The sequence below is a fragment of the Sesamum indicum genome, linkage group LG15, assembly GCF_000512975.1.
Source record: "Sesamum indicum cultivar Zhongzhi No. 13 linkage group LG15, S_indicum_v1.0, whole genome shotgun sequence".
NCBI lineage: Eukaryota > Viridiplantae > Streptophyta > Magnoliopsida > Lamiales > Pedaliaceae > Sesamum > Sesamum indicum.
The window spans coordinates 2,825,974-2,845,973 of NC_026159.1; the positions used below are offsets into that span (position 1 = coordinate 2,825,974).

At 35.0% G+C, this 20,000-nt stretch overlaps 2 protein-coding genes and 1 long non-coding RNA gene across 3 annotated transcripts; all 3 read right to left on the minus strand.

Annotated features, from left to right (window-relative positions):
• LOC105177611 (PI-PLC X domain-containing protein At5g67130) lies at positions 196–2,836 on the minus strand. Its single transcript, XM_011100825.2, has 8 exons — positions 2,753–2,836; positions 2,531–2,656; positions 2,297–2,434; positions 1,813–1,911; positions 1,406–1,709; positions 921–1,144; positions 744–830; positions 196–626 (listed from the first exon to the last, which is right to left on the minus strand). The coding sequence occupies exons 1-8, from the start codon at positions 2,834–2,836 to the stop codon at positions 450–452; spliced, it is 1,239 nt and encodes a 412-aa protein (XP_011099127.1). The 3' UTR covers positions 196–449.
• LOC105177612 (mitogen-activated protein kinase kinase kinase 2) lies at positions 5,200–7,014 on the minus strand. Its single transcript, XM_011100826.2, has one exon. The coding sequence runs from the start codon at positions 6,760–6,762 to the stop codon at positions 5,686–5,688; it is 1,077 nt and encodes a 358-aa protein (XP_011099128.1). The 5' UTR covers positions 6,763–7,014; the 3' UTR covers positions 5,200–5,685.
• LOC110013185 lies at positions 15,755–18,244 on the minus strand. Its single transcript, XR_002288382.1, has 3 exons — positions 18,070–18,244; positions 17,603–17,786; positions 15,755–16,105 (listed from the first exon to the last, which is right to left on the minus strand). It is a non-coding gene; the product is annotated as an uncharacterized LOC110013185 (long non-coding RNA).

Genomic DNA, 20,000 nt, shown 5'->3' on the forward strand with positions numbered 1-20,000 from the left:
AAGAGCCAATATTGGGGGCTGAGGGGTCCCTCTACTTCAACAATCTGACACATTTAAGTGCAAATTTTGTGTATCCTGTACTTTTAACTTAAAAACTATTTAGTTTCAAGACATTGTCAGCATCCATCAACCAATGTCGCCTGTCGGCCAAGAATCGCGTCTTTTGCATCTACTATAGAATGTAAATGAACAGGGTAGCTATAATAAGTTGTATTATAAAAAATACTCCTATATACCTACGTTCGCCTATCCATCTGACGACATAGTCGTTAGAAGCAAATTATATGATCAATAGTAGTGGAAAAATACATTGGGAAGTTGTTCATCACCAGTAAAAACCAGATGAGGCTTTCCAACATCCACGCACCCTCTGAAATTCGAATAAGTTTTAATGTCTGTGAACCCAATTTAAAGAATGCACTATTCTGGTCTTACCAAATAAGCAGGACCTACAGCCACATCAGGAGCGCCTTGGTTAGGATTGCCAAAATAAACCGATGAGGATTGAGAGGTCTGCTCATAGGAGAACTTTTGCTATGCTCGTCCGCTCTCGCAATGGGCGGTAGCTGAGCCGGTGGTGGAGGTGCAAGCACCGGTACATTGCACGTCCCGAAAGTTGCATTTGCCTGTATAGTTGGCATTACGAATTTAGATGGCAAAAACACGTATATCAGACAGAAAAGGCAAGTAAGGGGGAAAAATCATGCTCTGAGAATCATAGAAATTTCTGTTTAAAAGCATACTCTGCAATAGGCAATGCTGTCACAGCCACAGGCTAAACGCCCATTGGCTCGATCAACAGCTTCTGGGGCTCCCCCTCCGTCACTCAGCTGCACCAAAACGAGAAATAAATCAAGAGACGGAAATATTGTCTCTGTCGTCCATATAATTATCACGGATTCAGGTCTTTTGGTATGTACAGTGTAAAAATCAACTGCAATGAAATTTGGCCAGCGTTTTCCATCTGCATCATAACAGGTCTGCATCATACTAATCAGGTCATAAGAGTTGTCTATGCAAGCTGTCGATACATTCGGGTTTGTTGGAAAGTAATTCATAAGAACCAGAGACTTCGAAGCTGTGTTCATGGGCGATGATTCCGGACGTTGGGGGCAGGAACCAGCAATCATCCCATTTTTCCCATCTGCAAATTTGGCCATCTCTCAATGTTAACTCCCAACACACGAAAATGTGTATATAACATTAGCTTTCTTAAAATATCTGCAAAGTGTTAAGCAGATGCCCTTTAAGCCTCTGAAATACATTAAATTTATGACGTCTTAATGCTGCATACACAAATCCATCACTTTCTAAAAGAACCAGATAATGATCACATTCATAATATCTTTTCACCATATGAAATTTCACATATTATGCTCAATTTTGAAGGACTAGCACGACTCACACTGATTTTCCACGACGTAGTCCCATAGATAGGCAATATTTTCAGAAGCCTGCTTCGAAGATTTAGAGGTAAAGACTACCAAGCGGTGATTCTTCTTGACCATGCGCGCCACCGTTGGCCAATCTTTACCATCTTTAGGCATTTGAGATAGCGGGAGCATGTATTTACTGAGCCCAGATTCATTAAACACTTTTGTCAAGCCATATGGAGATGTCACATAATCCTCAATGAAGATGGTGATGATTTCTGTCGGATTTTGTTCAAGAAAAACCTCAATCTCTCTCAACACCACCGTAGCCGGTTGCTACCACACAAACAGAGATGCCCAGAATCAGTAACAGGCTCTAGACAGCTTTCTAGTATCAGCAAGTTCTAACACAAACTTAGAGGTTCCACGACGTACTTACAAATGCGGTTACATTGTAACACTTTCCACCAAAGGAGTGACACAACCAGATTTCATTGTTGAAGTCATACATATCGAGCATTAGTCCTCGAACGCCATTCTACAAAAGGTAAAATTTCTTAGTTGAAAAACCAGTCTTTTACATTTCCGTCTGAAAATGGAAATTAGTACAAGTTGATTGAAGCAATACATCATGATCTGCATCAAGTTATCAATGCCACTATATGAGGTGCACAGAGGAAAATTTTTATCCAAATAAAGTTTGACTGAACCAAACCAATCACTGAGCAAATGTATAAATTGGTCACTTTTCCGTTTGGTCAAACCTGATATGTGCTCGAATTTTCCTTACATGGGACTACAGCTAACCATGAGAGGTACTTTGAGTATCAATTAACTCAAACAAAAACTATGTTAAAACGGTAATATGATCTTCTCATTATAACTGAACTTCACTGACTAAATAAATCAAATATCTTTCATACTTTGAGCTGATCAGTCACGGAATCATCCTGATTAGACGGGGCAAGAATAAGAGAGCCCATAGACGACTCCGACCCGACCCGAGCAAACGAATTGTGGGTTGTCAGCCATGAATACCTATTGAACGGCAAGGTTTTTACCTGTTCCAAAATATAACATGTATTGGAACCCGCGATTCAATCAAGAACTCGAAATACACACACGTGACATGACACTCTATATATGCATGCTTATACCTTGGTTGTAGGAATTATTGGTTGAGTACGAATGCAGCGAGGTCTGGTGTTGTTGTTTGCAGCGCAAATGCCGCATGTTAAGCCAACGTCGCAATCACTGCCCGAAGTGCGACAGGTTTCACCAATCTATTGAAATCCCATAAAACCCGTCGAGAATTATTGAATTTATATATGGAAATGGTGTGTCTGGATTTTCGAGAATAGATTGAGATGGAAAATTACCTTGAGACTAGAAGAATAGGTTAAGAGAAAAGCAGCGATCAAGAACAGCTTTACGTGCAGAAATTTACCGAGAGGCTGCAACATGAAAAATCGTAGAAATATATCAAGAAAGGTAATAGATTAATTACACGGGCAGTGTGTGAAAAGTTAAACGTGGGGGGGAGGGGGGGTTGCATGAACACATGAAAAATCATTAGAAATTCTTGCATGCCTGCATTTGGGGAGTCTTGTAAGAGAGATATAGAGAGAGAGAGAGAGAGTTGAGGAACCCTTTTGATTTATGTACAGAGGAGATAATAATGTCTCTGTCTCCGTATCCCTTTTCGCTTTGGTCTTTGAGATTGGTGATGGGTAATAGACAAATGGTATGGGATTGGGGTTAGCTTTTGGTAGAAATCTTGGGCAGTTTTGATGGATTTCAAGGAGCTTTTTCCTCGGACGATGTACGCAAGTACAAGTGTAGATTTATGCATGGATACTTCTCCTGGAAAGCGAACTGCGTCGCAGATAATCATTCTCAGGGTCCATACATACATAAAATAATTTGAAAGAAGAGAACCTTATTTTTTTAAAAAAAAAGAAAGAAAGAAAAATTGAAGCTTGGAACAATTTTGAAATGTTGAATTGATTAAAAAACTAATAAATTAAGTTTATTTATTTCTCTTATAGATTTATTATAATATATTTTAAATATTGATTATTTGAAATTTGCTTTCCGACGTATTTTATATTAGTTTCAAATTTAAATGTCTTCAAACCACTTAAAGAGCTTTTATTGTAGCTTAGAAATAAGTTTTACTTGTGCAATTAACAATTTTCTCTTAAAACAGATGTAATTCTTACAACTCTAAAGGGAGGATAAAAGTCACAATCTTGGAAATGAAATGGACTTTTTGGAACTGGGCCAGAGTTAATTGCCCAATAGAGTTAGGCGGGCTTGAAAATGTCTGGTACCACTTTCTTGGAGAAGTTTCTGTTGTATGCATCTCTATGTTTTCAATTTTGGGAGGCGCAATCTTCCGTGTCAAGGCATCATCAAGTCTTGGTTTTATAGTTTCAAAGGGTTTTCGCGTTGATGGCTCAATCCACAGTCTAAGAGGTTTTCGTGATCAAAGGCGCGTTTTCGTGTCATCTGGAAAGAAGACGGGGAAAAACCAAATCGAGAAAACCAAGTGGTAAAAGTCAGACAGATATATAGCTGTCTGTCTGTATGGATATAAAAATTGAGACAATCTCTGATCTACTAAGCAAGTATATATATGTGACAACGATATTCTTCAAGATTTTGTTCCCAATGCCAGTTCAGTTTGAATGACAGGTTGTAACTTGCAAACTCATACATATACACACCTCTCCACTTAATTCAGAATTCAATAGCATCACCAACTACATAGCCTTGCCATTCATTTCTCCAGAATCTTGCTGTCTTAACAGGACCACTAATCTAATTCATTTACTTCCACATTCAACTTATAACATCTACTTGTCTGCATTTCCACATTGTTGTCTACTTTGATTTGCGACTATGGAGATCCACTTCACCACTTTCCATCTCTTCACTACCTCATTTTAGGTATTCGCCCAGTGGGGTTTCCGAAAATTATCAAGATCAAAAGTTCGCATATTTTTATTCACTTCAAGTGTTAAATACAATTTACTCTCTATATTAACAGAAAAGTGCAAAAAAGTCCTTATAAAAAAATAAAGTGCAATTTACCTCTCAATAACACTAAAAACGATGCAACTAGAGGGGAGGGGGTCAATTGCACCATTTCTTAAATCATAAGGGGGTAAATTAGACTATGTCTTTTACAGATGTTTTTTTTACACTTTTTTATTAGTACATGAGGAGAAATTATATTTAACACGTAAAATTCATCTTATATTGACAGTTTATTGAATGCATCTAAGTATACTAATACTATGAGTACCTCAACCCAGCGGTAGGCATGATACTATATTTTCCTACTCCAAACAACAAACTCTTAAATTGAAGCACCGACGGGTATAGTTACAACCCGTTCAATTTTTCCCAACAATTATGTTGTGATGATGATCGACCATTCACACAATCAAAAGGAGCATGACATTTCAAGCTCAAAATCAATGTGATTCATGTTATTGAATAAATATTGCCGACTATCATAAATATAAATTGTTAACTCTAACTAATGGTTTACATCAAACTCTAAGATAAGGTTATGTTAGACTATTGAAAAACACAAATAAAAAAGTATAAATATATATTTTTGATGAATTGAATATGTCGAAATACAGAAAAAATTCTAACTCAAGTCAGGTTTGACGGGACCTAAATCAATGTGATTGGTGTATTGAATGAACACGATCGGTTACATAGTAAATATATCTTGTTGTACACTTGTTATATAATTAATTTGATTCGATAAAATTTAACTTGAATAAGAAATTACGAGATATGATTATGCATAACAAGAGAAATATCCAAGTTGATGGATAATTATTTTAGGGATGTGGGATCCTGATTTAGTGTGCTATTGGTGGTGGCAAGTTGCAACAAACAGAAGCAGAGGCCCAGAATCTGAAAACATCATCAGTTTCAGTGGGCAATTGGGCAAAATATCAGCAGTCATCTCTGTTCTGTTGCCTAACACGTCCAACAACCACTGCCTTCTTCCTTTTCCCAACACCACATTTTAATAAACCCAAAAAATGAAAAAAGATTTAATCAAAAGAATGTATAACCTTTTTACTGAGGTATAACTGTACTGTACACTCTGCGGCTCAGGATTTCGAAGCCTTTTTCGAGTCAGATGCTAATAATTCTCTCTCTAATTCTTTCATGTACACAAAAACCCTATTCCATTAAAATAAAAATCTAAGGGGAAAAAAAACCAGTGCCCAGAGAAGAAAATCTTCAAAAAATCTGATAATTGACTAAATGTTTGATTCCGTCACCTAATAGTGACCCAATCATCGGAAACGGACCAATGAGGACTTTGTTCACTGACTAACCCCTGCAGCCGTTCCGCCGGGGAAATGGACCACGACTCCTTTCTAAAATTGGACTCCTCGCAGAACCATAGGCCAGATTCCGGAAAGTGTGCCGGTGAGGGCAAAGATGTAATTGAACATGTAGCTGATGACACCCAATCTGGGAAATCGAATGGGCATCTCGGAGAAGTTGAGGCTGTGTTTGTCAGTCTGTCCTTCAACGCGGCATCGTCAAGATCTTGATCACTAACGAAGGGGTGATTTAGAAGCATCTCAGCCGTCCATCTTTTGCTTGGGTTCTTGACAAAGCATTTCCCAAGAAAATCTTTTCCTTCCTCTGACAGAATTCCTGGAATCGCAGGCACCTCCTCACCAACTCCAATCCTCATTAACAGTCCCGCCACGTTGGAAGAACTCCACGCCGGAGCTCCGGCTACCATCTCCGCCACCACGCACCCGAGGGCCCAAATATCCGCCGGCGCCCCCTGTTCGCCGGCGCCGACCATCTCCGGCGACATGTACATGGGCGTTCCCCTCAACTCGCACCGGGGAACAGCGCTCTTCTTCCCAACCCGCTTCGCCAGCCCGAAATCAGCAATCTTTACGCCGCCGTTGGGACCTAAGAGAATATTCTGAAGCTTAATATCACAGTGAACGAACCCAACCTTGTGAATATAGCGAAGCCCTTTGAGTAAAGACTTAGTGTACTGCCTAACATCAGATTCCGGCAGCCCCCGATCGCCGGATTTCTTGAGCTTATCAGCCAAAGACCCGCCGGAAGCATACTCCAACAACACATTATACAACCTCTCCCCGTTTTCATACGAAAAGTTCTCGCCAAAGCATCGAATAATTTCGGGGCAGTCCCTAAGCTCCTCCAAAACAAGTCTCTCGTTCACAAGAGAGGAAGAGTGAGAAACCCCACAAGACTTCACAGCCATCAACGGCGGAAGAAAAGAACTCCGGCCTCTGGGAACCGCCAAACTCACAGTAGCAAAACTCCCCTGACCCAATTTTTCACCTCGAACCCAATCCATAACCAGAAAATCAAAAGGGTTCTGAGTACAAGTCTTTGAAATTTCTTGGACTGGGAGAAGAAGTAGAGAGAAAAAGAAGAGAGAAACAGAGCAAAAACGGAGTGTATGAGGAAGCGTGTGAAACAGAGGATTCTATATATAGGAGGAGGGAGGAATTGTAATTTGTAAGCATTCATTGTTGAATGTATAAGAGTGACGCAAACGTGTGTGCAAGATTTGGTTGCTAAAAATAAAAAGCACGTGGTTGGAAGGATATCTCGCGGGAATCCGAAATAGCGTACCCCAGTTACGGAAACGTGGTTGATATTTGTAGTAATTAAGATCTTTTTCCCATTTAGCAATCGCCCACGCCATTTTAAACTTTCATATTTCTTGCTTGTGATTCCTTAGGCATCACTTTTCACACTCTTTATATACATACCTTTACTCTTAATTAATCCACACACCACACCTATGCTAATTTCTTAAATACTTACTCGAATATGTGCGTTTATTTGATTATTGATTATTGAATTAAATTACGGGCAAAAAGGGGGATTTGAATGCTTTTTGTGTTTGGATTAGATTTGAGGGAGTAGTCGTAAAGAAGAGGTTTGCTTGCAGTGGATGGATTGGATTCAGATATACGAACCTCTACAATTTGAACAGCATGATTGATGAGATGAGTAGAAACGTCATTAGGGCCAATTATATTATGGATAAAGCGTGAATCATATCAAAAGGGGACTCAATTGGGATTTATAAATTCAAGTAGAGAGTATATGATTGGAGTCGTCAAGTACTCAAGAAATTCCCCACCCTTTGATTTCTTTGTTAATTGGGACGCCTGACAGCGTGTTTGAGGGTGCTTGCGACTACTTGCCCATTTCAAATTTTGATGTTTTTTTGTTGTTCTACTTTTTGCAATTGGACTTAAGAGTACTGTATTGTTTTTAATCTTAGTATATTATTTTGAAATATATATATTCCTTTTTGTTTCATAGTTGCCGAAACTAAAAGTTTACAGCTTTTAATTTCGAGTTTTACTAATGTGGAGGTATTGTTCTATTTTAATAATGATAATTGGATTATTGTAATAGTAGATGTTAGTTAGTTATATATATTTGATACTAATAATTAATATTTATTGATTGTTGATGATTAAAATTTATAATGTAGTTTCGAACTTTAAAAAAAGGAAAAGTGAATTAAAATGGGTTAAATTGAGGTAAGGATACAAAATCCTAAAGAGTAAAATCTAAGAATTAATAAAGGAAAAAAGAATTAAAATGGGTTCAATTGATTTTGCCAAAACAATATTTTTTGGCTTTGCAAATCTAATTCTAAATCAACCACGATTATAAAATTTATTACACAAAAAAAATCATTTTCCAACTTCGTGGCATAATAATAGTGTTATGGGTGTGCTCCCGAAAAATAGAAGGAACGATTTTACAAATTAGCAAATTATCCCATTATATAAAAAAAACAAGATTTATCTCTTTATTTTTTTTAATAAAATAAAAATATAAGGATGTAATTGATAATTTGTTCATTTACAATATCACGTAAAGGTAAATTGCAATGAAATTTATTGTCAAAGTTAAGATGTTTTTAATTGTATTAAGTACATAAACTTATGATATTATGTTTCACTAAATATAAAGGTATTTATATAACTTTTATAACTGATGATAACTACTAAAAACCATATTAACCTATTAATGAATCTGGACATCATTCTAATACGTACAATAATGTAAAATTCTTACTTTTAGAAAAAGAGACACTAATAATGTGATTAGTTAATAAAATTTGATATAAGACGTACGTCCTGAAAGAGTGAGTGGTTCATTGCACCCAGACCCAGCTGCCTCTCTCCCAAAGTTTACTTATCCATAATGATAACGAACATGAATTGCATATAATTGAAGTCAAATACAGCCACACGCAATCCGCACATCCTTATTATTATTGTCATTGATTGAAGGACTTAATATGGTCCAAATTATGAGGATCTCTTCTCTCCTGTTACTGACAGTTACATGCATTATTCACTAATTTAAACACTTTCCACGTACTAAGTTAGAGGTGTAGTACTCTCTAACGCAATCAGGGATATATTTTTCCTAAATATCATACTTAAAGTAATTTCTGTATTTATGTATATAAATGCACATAATCATCTAATCAATATGCACACATGTGAGTAGATTCCTAATATATACATCTTACGTATAGTATTACATTTTATTTACTATCCCTAAGAAATCTAATCCCTGCTCTGATACCACCTAATGTAGCACCCTCTTTGCCCCATGTCTCCTCACTGTTTCATAATTTTTATCAATAACTGCATCCTGTGGTTGGGGTTGTGGCGGTGGAGCCATCCTCTGCGTCATTTCCAGAAATAAACCCCTTTATGCAACAGTTTCTGGAAATGATGCAGAGGATGGCTGCACCACCACAATCCCAACCACATGATGCAATTATTGATAAAAATTATGAAACAGTGAGGTAACAGGAAGTGAAGGGGGTGCTACAAAAGGATTATGGAACCCCCTCACATTATAAATCCTTCATTTCTTTTCCATAAGAGTGAAACATTGAAAATTACGTCTGAATTTTGAATATATTTATTTTTTTGCACTTTATGTGTAGGAATTTAATTATTTATTTTTTGTTAAATAATGTTATTATAATCAATAATTTCATTTTTGTATCATGTCATGAATCGTGTGTGAGTAAAAAATGGAACTAGTAGTTTGATGTTTGAACATTACGAAACTGTTTTTTTAGAGTATTTTGATGTTTTTACCAAGATTCCTTGTTTGAGTGGTGAGGTTAAGGTAACATGCTATTACAACATGGAATACACAAAACATGGATAATCCTACCAAGATCCCTTGCCTGAGTGGCGAGGTTGAGGTACTACAATAAAAAAGTTATGAGTTCAAGTTATACAGATATAAGTATTTAATCTATTTTAATAATAGTAAGTTGATTATTTATCATAGCATTCAAACTCACAATATTTTAATTACGAGACATAAACCTCACGGAATTAATAATGACAACTTGGTATCTAACTGATTCCGTGTAAAATTGATGATGTTTTGTGGTAGAAAGCATGGGGAGATGGAGTGTTTATATGCATTAAGAAGGGAAGGAGACAAAAACCAGCGTTCCGGCCGAAACTGAGGAACCAAGACATATATATGAGGAACATGATGGTCGAAAAGGGTCTGTTTCATGGTTTTCTTCAATAACAGAGAGAATAATTAAACCCATTCTGCCAACTGCATATAGAATCAGTGGTTCAGGAATTATCACCACCATGATTTAATTGTTGAATTATTCTTTTTTTATTTAAATTCCGTCGAAATTGTAAATTATGTCATTGTATGCAAGTGAATATTGTGAAAATATTAGTAATTGACTTATAATACTTGATTCGACGTGAATTCAATCAACTTTTTCTACAGTGATTGAATAGCACCGATTATTGCACAATATGTATCTCAACAAATTTCGAGAAAATAAACATTTTGTATCAATTAAATTTCTCTAGTTTTAATACTCACGGTGAATATAAAATGGTTTAATCCTTATTATAAGAACAGGATATACCTCCTCATTGTTCAAAAAACATGGTAATTTATAAGGGGCTCTTTTGAATTTTCTTGTAATTATAAAATACCTCCTCATTCTTTGAAAAATTATGAATAATCTCTTTAATTAACGATTGTTTAACAAATATTCTCTATAATGAACTGTGACATGAGGGTATTTGTTGGACGATTGTTAATATCAAGGATAATTTATATTTTTTCAAATAACGAGAAGATAATTATAATTAAAACAAATATCAATGAAATAATTTTTTTTTAAAAAAAAAAAACAGAGAGTGAGAAAAGGTGAGGAAAACTTGATTTAAAATTAGAGGAGGACCCCCCACATGGGAACCCCATGCTGCAGCCTTGGCCTTGGGGACTGTTATTTTTGTGTAAAATTTAGGACATAATTATCAACACTCCCATTCTTGATTACGATATGCAGTCACATGAAACTTGGAGCAACTTGTTCTACCAACTCTTCATGCCTGTCGGTGTTTCACACCAACAAAACTATGGGCCCAGACGACTACTCATAGTATATATCAAACAAAAATATTGTTCACGTACATGATTCAAATGTACATCAATTTGTATGATCACGTCCCATAATTTCGAGATACTTTAATCTCAACATTATTATACTATAAGTGTAAAATTGTATGTACGATTTCGGACATATTTCTTATTTTAGTCCTTCAGACATGCTTATGTAATTAATTTAATAAATTCAACATAAACTATACATATAGGAGGAATATTAATTATTAATACATTCGTACTGGGATATGAACATAGAACTTAATTTGGCACTATACATTAGTGGTGTGTGGTTGCTGATTAATGATACCTAACAAACTAACAATAGGGCATATATTCTCATTAATTTAGTTAAAAGGGTATTGTTTCAACCGACATCTATCATGTCACTAACAAACGTATCTTCGTTACAATTATCCTATTGATAAGAAAAAAAATTAAAAAGTCATGCAACATTTCGTGTAAATATATAATCTTAGAGAAATTAAGAATCAATAAATTAAATTATTGGATTAGATAATGAATCATTCCAATAAACCTAAGTTCTACCTAACTATATTCTTGATTAATCTTCACATTTTGCCATTTTTATTTATAATGGTATTTTACTTTTGAAAAAATGATTTTTATGTCCGTGATTTAGATCAATGGTCCATATTTAATATACAATTATCACAGGTATGCGGATTGCAAGTCACCCTTTAAAATTCAAATGTCTAGTCATAAAATAGAAAAATATAGAGGGTGCATGTAAATAATTTTAAAATTATTTATAAAAATACCAAAGGTAATAAGAAACACCCTTCTACTAAAACAAAGTTAATGATGTAGTGTAATAAAAATCTTGAAGTTATAATGACTTGAACTTGACGTGCAAAATTTTATAATGGAAAAAAGATATAAAGGCTGCTATAAAGTTGAGAAATGGGGGGCAACGAATTGTGGTTGGTAAAATAGAGAAGTAGGAGGGTAAGTACAAATTAAGACAGCGAAATCACGTAGGTGTGTTTGTGGAGTATAAGGATTCACATGTAAGCACGTTCTCAATGTAAATTCAATGTGTGTGTGTGTGTCATATTATATTTTGGCGAGGGCCGCGTTTGGGGTTATTGGGACCAGCTCATGCCTCTATCTACGACTACGACTATGCGCCCCGCGTTCTTCACGTTGTCCTTCATAAACTACTTATGGCAAGTCATTAGTTTTGTGTTGTAATAATGATTTTTACAAGCAATAAATAAGGTTTTATTTTACTTTTTTTTAGATGTAATTAATCCACCCACTTTAATATTTACTACACGATAATTAGTATGTTTAATTAATTATTAAAGGCACGCAAATGAACTCTTATGTATCTGAACTAGTGTAGATTATCATTCCATTTTAGTGTGGCTTGCAATAATGATGGGACACATGATTAATTACGAAATAAAATATTTTTTAGTTTTGTATAAAAATTGAAAAATAGGACTATTTTTTTAAACAATATTTATTTTTATATGTACAAATACAATTTTAAGGTTTTGATATTTTTAAATCATCAAACATATTTAAAATAAAACAAAACAAGCCACTATTATGAAAAATAAACAACACGTTCGTACTCGTGATACTCAAACTTACAATCTGGTAATTAAGTGAAAAGTAGAATATTATTAGCATTTAAAAGTGTATTAATAATTGTATAAAATATGACGAGTTCATTGATGTTAACGGCGACGTTACAACGGGGCGTGAGATACATGCAGTTATCCTCAAAAACCGAGAAAGAAAAAGGAAAAGGGAAAGTTCGTTAAGAGCAGTTAATTGCGTCCCCAATTACCAAAGGCGAAACTGCTGCTGCGGCTCACGTGCAGCGCCACTGCAACGCTATGAATAAGGCTGAACTCAACCAAGTTGCTGTTACTGTTCCCCATAACCTTCCGCCCCAACTTGCCTACTCTCACGGCCCCCCGCCCCGCCGCCCATCCAACTTGACTATAAACAATTCAATCCCAACCCTTAATTATTATATATATATAGATATATAGGTAGAGGAGTTTTATTGAATTATTTTATAAAAGTTTCAAGTTTTCAAAAAAGATATACGAGGGCGGAAATACATTATCACAATTAAGATCACTTCTCTTTAAAAATTCAATATCAGGTTGCATTAACAATTTCAAGATATGCCTCATAGATCAATTATAGTTATCTAAGTTATATAAGTGGCTGGTAGATCCAAAATAATAAGAGAGTCGTAAATGCAGTCATTTGAACATATCCAACGCAAGAGAGCTGCGACATTTATAATTTTCGACAGTCAAATTAGTCTAATTTTGAATTGTTGTATATCTTAGACTAAGAACAAATTGTATGGTGTAAGTAAATTATGACATAATTTAGTCAACTCGAAAAAAAAAAAATTACAAATCCTTTGACGGGTGTTATGATCTTTTCACTCAAGATATATGGTCCCACATCAAAAGAGTTCTGTAAAATATTCAATTTTATGTTGTAAATAAGCTTGTCTGGTACTTGAATACAAAGTCTCATATAACTACATATTACGACGATACTTTGAAAATTTATACGATACAAAAAGTTGTTAAAATTTTACTAAAAATATTAAAATATAGTTTACATGAAATCTTTTGTAATACTTTGGTCAAAACATTTTCGAATGTCTTATACAATATTTTTCAAAATATTATAAATTCTGTAATTTAGATAACTTTTTAAGGTATACATATAAATTAAAAGGGTGAATCAATCATGTCAGGAATACCGAACATGTCATATGCGAGGCCAAATTGGAGGAGCAAGCACAGGAGGAGTATTTTATGCCTGATTTTGGGAGGTTGAACCTAGACAAATTTTAAGTCTGGGATTTTCGAAGCTATTCCCATCCTCCGCTTCAGACAGCTGAAACACACCAAATTGCTGAAATCATGTCATAACAAAGACAGCTTATGGTCCGGTTAGTTGCACTCACTCATAACTATATTTTTACTACATAATCTTGCTCTCATGACCTCCTTCAACCTTAATTTCCCAATTTTGACTGCATTTTTGTCCTTATTAAAACTGACTTTAAACTTTGTTAGGCAGCGAACTTAGTTACTATCTTGACTGGATTCTGCTGTCTAATCTTGATCTATACGTTTTTAAGAACGTTTTCGTTCAGTATGATATGTTTTAATATTTGATCAAATTTTGTGAAACGACCATCTTATTTAAAAATTTAAATTGTTAGATAGGTGAATAAATACACTTCTTTACATGCAAATTCTGCACGTGAATTTTTTTTATTTATAGAGAGGTGGTAATAAAGTTCGAATTTAAGATTTTTTATTTGGTTTGATTTTGAAAAGAATGACATAATTGACATTGATATATTATGGGACTGACAGAATTAGCCAATGCAGAAAGGGGTAGGTGGAGGTGGGGAGTGGGGGCTAAAATGGAAATTGCACATAGCAAAAATATTCTGGCAGGGAGAGGGATACGACGAACCAGGGCAAGAGCAACAGAACAGAACCGAGGCGACGGTCAGGAATCGGAGCCCATTTAAACAGTATGATGATTTGTCGGATTTGGTGCTGGTCGCAATCAAAGCATGTGAGCTTGACGGTCTGCATTGAATTGAGGTAGAGCCGTCGGGCAATGGCCCGTCAAATGTGGTCAGGAGTGGCATACGGGTCTGCTTCGCGGAATCCGGGCTTGTTGTCTTGGGGCCCATTTACTCCACATGTGTTTCCACTCTTTTTCTATCATTTTTTTTCTTTGTATGATCTCAGAATTAAGTAAAGATTTACAAGCATAACAATACTGAAATTTTTTTTTTCAAATAATTAAATGGTCGGAAAATGTGAACGTAAAAAATTAAGCAAAAAAGTGGAAGTGCAAAACCTAAAGAATAAAGAAAAAGTACATATTTTATTTAAATTCGAAATCTTTATTTGACGTCATCAAAAGTAATTTTTATTTTATTTAAATCGAATAATTTTAATATTCACTTGCATGAATAATTTTATTAATAAAAAGTTATTTTTTACTAATAAAAATTTTTAAATTTTTGATATGCTAGAACTTTTTTTAGTATAATATTTACTTGTTTATTTTTTAATACAACAAAAAAAATAATTAATCAACAAAATTTAAGAAGTTAGTATTTTCATCTCAATTTATTATTATTTTTTCTCTTCCGTTGCCTTCACTTACTCTCCCTCTTCACCTCTTCGACCAAGAGCCCGAACGAATGCAATTTTCAAGATTGTCTCCGAATTTGTTGTAGACTTATCCATGGCAACTACCCACCCAACTCCCAAGAGGGATATGCTCTGCCAATCGATAGGGGTATGAGGCCATAAAAACTAGCTTCCCTTCCCGAATAAAGGGCAACGCAAGTTTCTTTTTTGTAGCACAGTTACAAACTAAGTATTAATATATTAAACATTCTATCGCTACATTATCCATCGTTATTTATTCTATCCAATATTCATTTTTTATAATTGTATACCAATTCAAAAGTCAGAATGTTAACATATTTTTTGCATGTCTCTTTTCAAAACTTGTAGAAATTAGGCCCAAGGAGGTTAAGTTTGCACCTAAACTCAATGAGTAATTTTTTGTTTGAATCAGTACTGATATCATGAAATGCAGTTAGCACCACTAGTTGTTGACGAGTGGAAAAAATCAAATCTTCTACTTTTTAAGTGAATCATTTATAATTACATTATAAATTTTAATTACGTCAATTATCAATATAAAAAATATATAACTCAACTACTATAAAAATATATCAATATTCATTTATTAGTGGTACCAAACCTCTGTCAAGATCATTAGAACTCAATACTGTCAATTAAATTAGGTGTAATTAGCTGACTAAATTAAGCATGGCCAACCAAAGCTTCACAAAAAATTAAATTACAAGTGGAACATTTGCACTTCACACATGAAGAACATGGCGTCTTAATTGAATTAGAAGACAAAAGAAAGTATTTGGAATCACAAGTGGTACCGATTTTCGTGTTTACATGTAGCAAGATGGCCGTCCATATGTGGCCCAAAGGTATTACCAAGAGGGCTAACCAATTGGGGCTTCTTCTTCACCCATTACTCCAAACCATCATCGTCCAAATCAGAGTTTTCCGCGTGATTTTCGTTCCCAACAGTCCCATTCTGTACTTGGCTATTTAGGGGCACTTAGCATGGTGTGCGGGTCTCTTTCAAAAGGTACAACAACAATAATAATAATGAGACAAGTTAGATAAAAATCGAAACATGCGGACATGAATCATGATTGGGACACAGAAAATATATACAGACAGAAAGGAAATGTTGACATCATGGGAGGAAAGAGGTCATCAAACTAAAATCTCATATTAGTGTGTGAATCTTAGAGTAATAAGGGAAAGCAAGACCAGATAGAAAGGCACAACTCACCTCAGATCTGATTCTTCGTATTGGTTAAAGTCCATAAGAACTTTCGACTTGTGTATTATTTGAATGCCTCATTGTCATCTGATACGACCCGATCAATAGGGTATCTACCGCTAACCAAGTGTTAATTATTATTATTATTTTTGAAAAGTGAGTATTAATTGTTTTATTAACTTGATCATGGTCTAAGAAAGTAAAATTTTAAGTCAATTCCAATTGAGGCCCTGCCCCTCATGAGTTAGGACGAGCAGAAGTGAAACATAATGGACGATGGAAACATGGAGTCGCTAAAATCAAAAGGGCAGAACCCAACATTAGTGGATCTGGATTGTTGACAAGCCCAGACTTTGGATCAGGTAGAGCTTATTATAAAACAGTGGTGATGACAATTTTATGGCTTACATAATCAAGCTAGTTAAAGGTGAGATCACGCTGGGACCTGTCTACAATTTCTAAGCTTATGTAATCTGACTTCGGAACTTATAATGCATTCTAATGCCTTTCCCAAACAATATTCAATTTTTTTATGAACATGTTAATATATTATAGGACATTCTTAAAGAGTCTATAAATTCAGCGAACAAATAATTGCTCTTTTGCCTTTGCTACATTCTTGTCGAGTTTGACCTGACAATTGTATAATTAATTATGAGAAAATTATTTTTCAAATAATTAATTTTAAGAAAAGTGATTATGACATTTGAATTGACAATTATATATATATATATATGTATTTCAGTACATAATTGTAAATTGTAGGTAAATTTCAAAACTAACATCATTCTTAAGACTTTTTTTTGACAACTCTCTAATATCGTAATTTTTTATTTTTTTTTGTTTCTATTACTTTCTATCATATACAGAGTCTTGTATATTTCTTTTCCTTAAATAAATCGTCGTTAGCCACATACATTGCTTTGCACTAAGCTAAAAAAAAAAAAAAGACTATTTCAATGATGGCCCTGCATGGATTCACGTATATAAGCCGCGGCTAAAGTTGCAAAAATAATAACTTAAATACCACTTGTAAATAATCCAAGGAACATGACAGGGATAGGAACTATTGAAGGTACTAAAGAAACAAGAACAACAACTACTAATTCATCCGCTAAGCTAATCCTGAAAAGTTGAAAACTAAGTGATAAGGGCTTTGTGAAATCTTCTGAGATGTTAGCAGGTAAAAGGATTAGGATTGGTTGAATATATTTTCCGATTAGGCCGATCGATCTCTATCTAAGGCGGTAGAATAGAGTAATAAGCCCCAAGTTCAATAGTTATACCTGACAAAGAGGGATGAGTTGCTACGAAAGGACTTCCAGATGCTGAGGTGGTTCCTTTACCATTTTCTACTGGATCATTTCGATTCCATCTCACCAGCAGTTCAAGCAATTCCTCAGAGTAATGAGGTGAGGACCAGTTAGTTTGAATTGTCCTGCCCGCTATCCGCCCAAGGTATGGTACTTTCTTTATTTTGGAGTGGGGGGAAAGAAAAGAAAACAAATGAATTTTAATTAATTACTAGTTAACAAGGACAACCCTAATTCTTTTTTTACTGATTATGAATTTCATAAAAGAAGACGTAGCTATCTATAATGTGAATTTTGATGAAACCTCTATCATGTCAAGTCATAAAGAACGAAGCAAGTCAGTCTCACAGTAACTCTTCACTCTATTTTTCCTCATAGCACGAAGCAAAATGAAGATAATGCATTCGCAAGAATGTTAGACCATAAGGAAGTTATCATACCTCATTTAAGCCGCTGGACGAACACGGCATTTTCTTTCAAATATAGGCCGGCCGTACTTGTGATGGCTCCCAAGGATTCAATATGACCACTTAGGTCTACGTTGCCACGATATTGTTCTATGGAAGCGGGGATCACAATTTTCAGCAAGTAAATATCAAAAGGATTTGTTATTAAGATTAATGAAGGAATTAAAAAGTATTTAATGGGTTTAATAAGTAATTAATAATTAAAAATAACTATATTGAGGATTAAAAGTTACAAATTATAATTTTCATTAAAATATAATTTTGATATAATTTAATTCCAAAAATGAATTTGGGGAAAGAGGCGAACAAAATAAAAAATTGTTTTTACATTTTAGTCTGCTCAATCATACGATCAAAGGAGCACTTATTAGATTTAAATATGTCCTGTTAATTTATTTGTGTAGTGGATGGCAAAAACAAATAAGATTTGACTACACCCAAATTACAGGTAGATAATATATTTATCATACAATCAAATATCTTCTAAAAAAATATATAGCAATCAACTAATAAATGCGACAATCCATCATATAATTACGTTCGACGTGGACAATCTCAAGCTAGAATTTCTCTTTGTGGACAGCGGTTGGCATAAATATTGAACAGCTGTATTGCGAGTGAGAATTTAATTGAAAGGGTAAGACCACTGAGTTGGAGGATTTAAAGAATTAATTGCATATGCACGTGCACTGGATAATACTGGTAATCTTCTTAAACCCTGATTAATTCCTAATGTGGCACATGTGTTCTAAGCCTAAAAAGTTAATTAATTAGTACATCAACTTTTGTTTATTTCCCATATGAGAACGTGAACTCTCTTATGTTGGTACATTACCACTTGAATTCTGAAATCTACTTTGCCCCTCGTATAAAAAACAAAATTTGCCCGCAGTGGATCAACTTGGGGCAAAAGGAAAAGAAGGGAAAGGAAGATGCAGGGATAAATGAAGTTCAAGCAATAAAATGTTGTTTTCGATTGTTGAGAGCAACACATTGATTTAATTATAGATTACGTAGGTCATTAAGATAGGTGGAAGCATGATAAAAATGACAAGCAAGCATAAGAAAAGATCAGTTCATGCCAACAAAACCAAACAGATTAATTAACACAATCAAACTCATCATAACACAATTAATTCTACATTAACAAACAATATCACAATAATGATATCGTCGCGCGATCGCAACCACCCCCAACAGATCTGCGAGATTTTCCCCTCCAAACTCAAAATCAGCAGCAAACACACATTTACTCAACAACAAAAACTGAAAAAATAGCACAAAACGCTCACAGGCGCACACATTAGAATGACTGGCGGCAACGAGTAATGGCGGAACAGCCTCGAGTGTACGGGTGGACCGGACCCCTAGCTCTGTAACAATTATGCGTGTAATACGACCTACCTGAGCGCGGCGGGCACGGTACTCTGTTCGCCGACAAGGCGCCGTAAGAAATGTAGTAATGGATCGCTCTCTTCCAGAAAAGCGACCTCCGATTGGGCGCGCCGTCGACAGCTTCTTCCTCCATGCCTTCTCCAAGCTCTTCATTATAGAATGAGATCCCCGTTTCCCACTGTTCCAGCGCATCGGCGGAGATATGGAAGGTGGATTTATCCGCTAATTGAGCTGCGGCGACGAGGATAGTGAAGAGGAGAGCAATGGAAAAGAGCAAGGGCTTAGCGGAGTCCATGTGTAGAAAGGAATTAAGCAGAAGAGGAGAGGAATAGGTTCTCCGGCTCTGTGTGAGATCAGAGTGTTTGTTGTTTGTATGCTGGGGACAGCAAGTCACATGAGTAGCTCAAAACATAAATATACACGTTACTTTAATATTTTTCACTAATGATTTTAAATACATTTGTTATAGGATTACTTAATTTTTTTGTAATCATACTTTGTTTATTAGC

Coding starts and splice junctions, on each gene's coding strand:
- LOC105177612 (XM_011100826.2), bottom strand. CDS start 6,762: ATGGATTGGGTTCGAGGTGAAAAATTGGGTCAGGGGAGTTTTGCTACT.
- LOC105177611 (XM_011100825.2), bottom strand. CDS start 2,836: ATGTTGCAGCCTCTCGGTAAATTTCTGCACGTAAAGCTGTTCTTGATC. Junction 2,657..2,752: donor CCTATTCTTCTAGTCTCAAG/GTAATTTTCCAT, acceptor GGATTTCAATAG/ATTGGTGAAACCTGTCGCAC. Junction 1,145..1,405: donor CTACGTCGTGGAAAATCAGT/GTGAGTCGTGCT, acceptor CCAAATTTGCAG/ATGGGAAAAATGGGATGATT.